The sequence below is a fragment of the Gekko japonicus genome, unplaced genomic scaffold (assembly GCF_001447785.1).
Source record: "Gekko japonicus isolate JY-2015 unplaced genomic scaffold, Gekko_japonicus_V1.1 scaffold1250, whole genome shotgun sequence".
Lineage (NCBI taxonomy): Eukaryota > Metazoa > Chordata > Lepidosauria > Squamata > Gekkonidae > Gekko > Gekko japonicus.
Genome location: NW_015173163.1, coordinates 181724 through 187723, shown reverse-complemented (window position 1 = coordinate 187723; position 6000 = coordinate 181724). Strand labels below are relative to the sequence as shown.

Below are 6000 nucleotides of genomic sequence, written 5' to 3'. Positions count from 1 at the left end.
ATCCGCAGCTGGCCTGTGGGGGAGCCCCCCCAGAAGAACCCAGGTGAGCTCGGCGCAATGACGTCATCTGGAGGTGACATTATCACTCTGGGCATGTTGCACAGTAGACGCTCTAGCATTTGGCTAAAAACTCTATGGTGACCATAGAGTTTTTGGCCAAATGCCAGAGCATCCCCTGCACGACAGTCCGGGCACGATGACGTCACTTCTGGGTGATGTCATTGCAGCACACATGCTTTGTGCGCCAGAAGATCCAGGAACCCAGGCTGGAGTCTCTTGCCAGCAGCCAGGCAAGACCTGGCAACCCTAGATACTAGTCTGACATGTTAACTACTCCATCATGTAGGCTGTTTATATTTACTGCCTAAGCAGAGCTGCCTTTAACTCCTGGAGGGAGGTAAAAATTAGGGTTGCCAATCCCCAGTTGGGGGCAGGGAATCCCCTGGTTTGGAGGCTGGCTCAAGTGGTTAAGATGCTGAACTGCAGGCTGTGGAAGGTCGGTAGTTCAGCAGCTCGAGACCCGAGTGTGCCGCATGACGGAGTGAGCTCCCGTCTCTAGTTCCAGCTCCTGCCAACCTAGCAGTTCGAAAGCAAGAAATTGCAAGTAGATAAATAGGTACCACTTTGGTGGGAAGGGAACAGCGTTCCATGCGCCTTGGTGTTTAGTCATGCCGGCCACATGACCACGGAAACGTCTTCGGACAGCGCTGGCTCTTCGGCTTTGAACCGGAGATGAGCACCGCAACCCTAGAGTCGGATGCGACTGGCTTTCGAGCAAGGAAACCTTTACCTTTACCTTTAAAAGACCAAAGGTATTCATTTACATGCATTCAGAAACCTGGATAGACAATGGGATTGCATCTAATGCCTGAGTAGCTGTCAATTTCTTGGTCCTTCTGATATGAATATGACGTCTGTCTTGTGTACGGCTGTCATGTTCATCTAGGGTTGCCACCTTTGGCTTGAGAGATTTCTGGAAAACGAGGGGCAACGCTTGGGAAAGGCATTATTTGTATCCCGCCACATTTTATTTGTATCCTGCCTTTCACCCCAATGGACACCCAAGGAAGCTCACATCATTCTCCTCTCCTCTGTTTTATCCTCACAACAACCCTGTGAGGTAGGTTAGGCTGAAAGTGTGTCACTGGACTAAGGTCACCCAGCAAGATTCAATGGCATGAGTGGGGATTCGAACCTTGGTCTCCTAGATCCTGGTCTGACATGTTAACTACTACACCCCACTGGCTCTCCATATGTGTATGTGTGTCTGTCTGTCTGTCTATATATCTATCATCTATCTTTCTCTTTGCAAATCTTGTAATTTTTCACAAAATAATAATAATAAAAATTAGAATCCTGTGAAGATGCATCTGGAATTCCCATGAACTTGGCTAGATCTTGAATTGCAGAACACCATCTACCAGTCAAATATCTGTGATGATGACAACCACAAGAACAACAACAACAACATACTGGTTAACCATCTCTTCTGTGTCTTCCAGGAGGCCTCAAGCCACAGGGCTGCTCTCTGTGCAAAGTGGTGGCTGTGACAGCCAGTGGCTTCCTCCTGCTGGCTGGGATGGGAGCCGGAATCTGGGCTATTGGTGAGTCTCCGTCCCCAGTGTCCCTTTGCAAGGGTGAAAGAGAGAAGACGCCCATGTCCCCAGAGCCATTTAGAATTCCCATCTTGCCAAATGAGCCCGCTGTGGTTATCCTGTAGTGCCCTGGGTTCAGTAAGACTGTACAGGGGATGAAAAAAAAGAAGTCTATCAAACTCTTTCTGCCTTGGAGTACTGCAGTGGAAATCAGTCCGTCTCTACTGTGGAAAGAGCCACACGGTCTCTTTCATAGTTAACAGCAGCACCACATTTACTTGAAAAGAAAGGGGACCTGAATATAACATGACTTTAGGATTGCCAGCAATCCCTGGGAGACTGGGGTGGTGGTGCAGACTTGCCAAAATGGCTTCCTGTGATGCCGTGACATCACTTCCAGCTCTGTCTGAAAGTGATGCTACCATGTATCATGACCAATGTTCCCTCTAAGCTGTGGAGTCTTGTGAGCAAAAATCCTACTTTGTGAGCAAAAATCCTACTTTGTGAGCTACCGGGCATTAAATTTGTGAGCAAACCATTTGGCTACTGCATCAATTAGTTTGCTCTGGAGCCCTCCTTCCTGAGCGAAGGCAACAATGTGTGAGCCGGAGACTAAAAAACTGTGAGCTAGCTCACACTAACTCAGCTTAGAGGGAACACTGATCATGACACTCTAGGTTGGACATCCCAGAATCTCTGACTTGGGGGGAGGGAATCCTAGAGCATTCTGCAATGTGGTGACGTCACTTCCAGTTACCCAGAGGACGGGATGTCATGGGGTGCCATTATGCCCCCCACCAATTTTCTCTTGCTGCCCTGTTGGAGGGCGGTGGGAGACTAAGGCAGAGTGTGATCACCCTAGATGACCCCTCCACAAAATATGATACTCATGAATGTTTTTATTGCTGTACATTATTGTATGCAAATGTGAGATGGCCACCTCTTTTTCTTAAAAAGAAAAACAACAACAACAACCCTGGTCTTCCTTTGGGGTAAATGCAGCAATGTTGAAAGCTAAGCTTAGACCAGGAGGGCTGTGTCTAGGGGTAATATTGGCAAAGCACTCTTGTGAATGCATCATATTTAAAACCCAGCTGTCTTTGGGGAGAGTGGAAATCCTGTGGTAGAAGGGGGTGTGCCTTATGGTCATCTAAGGAGGGTCATGTCTTGGTGGTTGAGCCCAGGGGTCATTTCCTGCAGGAGCGTACAGGAGCGGAGCTCCAGCAGTAAAGAGCCCAGGGGGCGGGCACATGCAACAAGCCCCACCCCCTGCTCCCAGCAGCCCTCAGTCAGAGCAAGAAGCAGCCAGGTAAGTTGCAGAGCTCCCCCCCGGCCCCCGGTCCAAAACAGTCCAGTGGTACCTTTAAGACCAGGTGTTTTCAGGTACAAGCTCTCCCTCCTCTGTGAGGGCAGATCTGCACATCCCCCCCCCCATAGCTAGCAATCCAAAACAGTCCAGTGGCGCCTGAGCGGTGGGTGTTGCCTTCTGACACACTTCCGGTGATGTCAGGGGGTGTGACATATGCAAATGTGTCATGCTAATGAGCTCCTGCACCTCTTTTTCTATGAAATGACCCCTGGTTGAGCCCATGACTTGCGCCGAGAAAGGGCCAACGTTCACTCTATCTCCATTTTCAAAAGGGCCTTTGGTAGTAGCTGATGAGGAAGATGATGCTTCCCAAGTCTTAGGAGAGGAGCTCCCAACCCATTCTAGGTGAGATGAACCAAGGTTCTTGACTTAGTACATGGCACCCTCATACATTCATATGGTCTGGATGGTCAAACGCAAGCATGAATTCCCACAGAAGATGGCTCTCACCTGTCCTGGGCCCCTCTTCGGTCCCCAGCCTTGTCCTGAATGGTGTTCTGACTTCACCCTTGTGTCTCTCCTCTGTTGCAGTGATGTCCGTGCTTGGAAGCGAAGGCGAGAGTCTGTATGTCGGTGAGTGTTCAGAGAGGGCTGCTGTCTGTCTTTTTGCGCCTGCCTGCTCTTTGTGCAGTGCTTTTAATAGGCTTCCCCCCCCCAGAAACAGCAACCCTGTAAGGTAGGCCAATATTCCTCTGTTGCTAATGGGCAGAAGGTGCAATTTAAACCCAGGATGGTCCTGGCTCATTGTATTATGTTTGTATTTATGTATTCATACCTCACTTTTCTCCTAATGGTGACCCAAAGTGGCTTACAGTGCAGTTCTCCTCTCCTCGACTTTCTCACAGCAACATCCCTGCAAGGTTGGTTAGGCTGAGGGAGTGTCACTGGTCTAAAGTTGCTCAGCAAGCTTCCATGGCAGAGAGGGGATTCGAATCTGGGTCTCCTCATCAAGCATGCTATCTACTTGGCATGCTAACCACTAGGTCTCAGTGGCTTTCATTTCCCTACTTCTAATATTATGCTAGCTAGCTAATTCATTAGTCCTTTGGAACAGTTAGTTATAACTTTTATCATTGCCATGGACAAATTCAAACCAGAGTCCTTGTTGGCAGAGTAATTAACACAGCTATGATGCATAACCTGATTAAGGAGTAGATGAAGGTTTATTTAGGAACTAATATACTTGATTCTAAAGAGGAGAGACAGAGATAGGTTCCTAACTACATCTCTATCTGAGAGAGATGGTAACACTGAGTGTGGCACTTCTGGGAAGGAGGAGGAAATTGCCCTAAGAGTAGCAATCTGGAGACGTTCAAGGAATGACACTTAACAGGAGAGAGAAGGTGCTGACCTCACTATCCTGTCTAATGGAGCCTTCTTGCTGCCCTCTTCAGGGTCTTCTCTTCTTCTTTGTACACCAGACATTGCCTTTTCCAACAGGTCTGAGGTTGATTCATTAACTAAAGTTAGTCTTGACTGTGGTTTTGTGCGACATATGAATGCAGGCATCCTGACTTCATCTTTTCTTGTTCCCTGGTGTGAACAAAAACAGGGAATAGGCACTGGACGAGGCAAGCCAGGGTTAGAGTGATCTTCTGCGAGCTGAATCCTCGTTTCCCAATCTAAGAGCAGTCAAAAACGATGGTTTCATGTCGTATCTGAACCGACCTGTGGAAAGGGTGTGGGAGGAAGGGTGGAGCCAATAGTTAATGCTGCCTTGCCCTTCCCTGCAGTTCAGGTGAGTCCCGGAGACCAGCGCCTCACCCTGTATGACGAGAACGAAGGCAAGTGGAGGCTTCTGTGTTCGTCTCCTTCCAATGCTCAAATGGCCACCTTGGGTTGTGAGGAGATGGGCTTCATCAGGTACGTGTGAGTGAGCCTGGGCTACACAGGGTCAAAAATGAGGAGTGTCTGGCTGGGGGTGGTGGTTTGAGATAGTTAGGGTTGCCAATTCCAGTTTGGGACTGTAACGATTCCTTGTTTTTGTGTGTGCGTGTCTCTTTAAAAGTTTGGTTGCAGGATGGTGGTAGATAGACTAGAGTGGTTGAGAGAGGCAAGTGTGGTATGATTGGTGGTTGACAGAGAGGGGGAGGGGTTTTGGAAGTGAAAATGAGTGGATGAATATGTATGTCAGCCAGGTTTTACAGTTACAGGTTTGACAGTTGATAAGTTCAGAGTTCTGTGTGTGAAAGGAGACACAAGCAGTTCTGTGTTGAAGCAGTTATAAGCTGAAAGCTGAGTCTCTAGGAAACAGTAAAGTTTAAGTGAAGAATTGTTATAGTAAAGTCTGGGTGTTATAACAGACTGGAAAGAGACAGTGAACCTGTATGGCATTGAGATAAACCAGTGATACAAAGTTACCTGAAAAGATGCCTGTCAGTAAGGGAGAAACTTGTGTGTGATACACCAAGCAATTGTTCATTATTACACATTACTAGTTACATTGTTCTACCCTCTTATTTATGATTTATTTCAATAAATCCTTTCATTTAAGTATACCAGCTTTGAAATAAATACTTCCCCAGGACCACATAGTTCCTCGTAAGCCTTGAACTCGGTCTACCAAAATAGTAAGAACAACAGTAAAGTATAAAAGGTTTCGAAATCCTTAAATTTCCTGGTGGCAGCTGTATATACCCAGATAAACAGAATAAAAAGAGAACTTTTAAAGTGAAACCAGTCCTCCAGAATAAGGAGGTCGTCACAGGGACATTCTTGGAGATTTGGGGGTAGAGCCTGGTGAGTGTGGGGTTTGGGAGGGGAGTGACCACAGCAAGGGTAGAAGGCCATAGTGCCCACCTTCCAAAGCAGCCATTTTCTCCATGGCAATTGATCGCTGTTGTTGGGAGATCCTTTGACATTCCAGGAGATCTCCAGGCCCCACCTGAAGCTGGCAACCCTGAATATAGTAGTTGGGGGGGAAGCGGCAGGCAGGTACTATGGCTGCCCATTTCGCTTCTGCCCTGATCTTGTTGAATCTCAGAAGCTAAGCAGGGTCAGCCCTGGGTCGTACTTGGATGGGAGACCATCAAGAAA

General features: G+C 47.7%; 1 protein-coding gene across 1 annotated transcript in view; it reads left to right on the top strand.

Moving 5' to 3' along the window:
• Window positions 1-1548: 1548 nt before the first annotated feature.
• HPN (hepsin) overlaps window positions 1549-6000 on the top strand; it is a 31328-nt gene continuing 26876 nt past the window's right edge. The window contains exons 1-3 of the mRNA XM_015422491.1: window positions 1549-1604; window positions 3496-3537; window positions 4698-4827. Of these exons, the coding sequence (XP_015277977.1) occupies window positions 1580-1604; window positions 3496-3537; window positions 4698-4827 (197 nt within the window). The 5' untranslated portion in view covers window positions 1549-1579. The remainder of the gene's footprint in view (window positions 1605-3495; window positions 3538-4697; window positions 4828-6000) is intronic.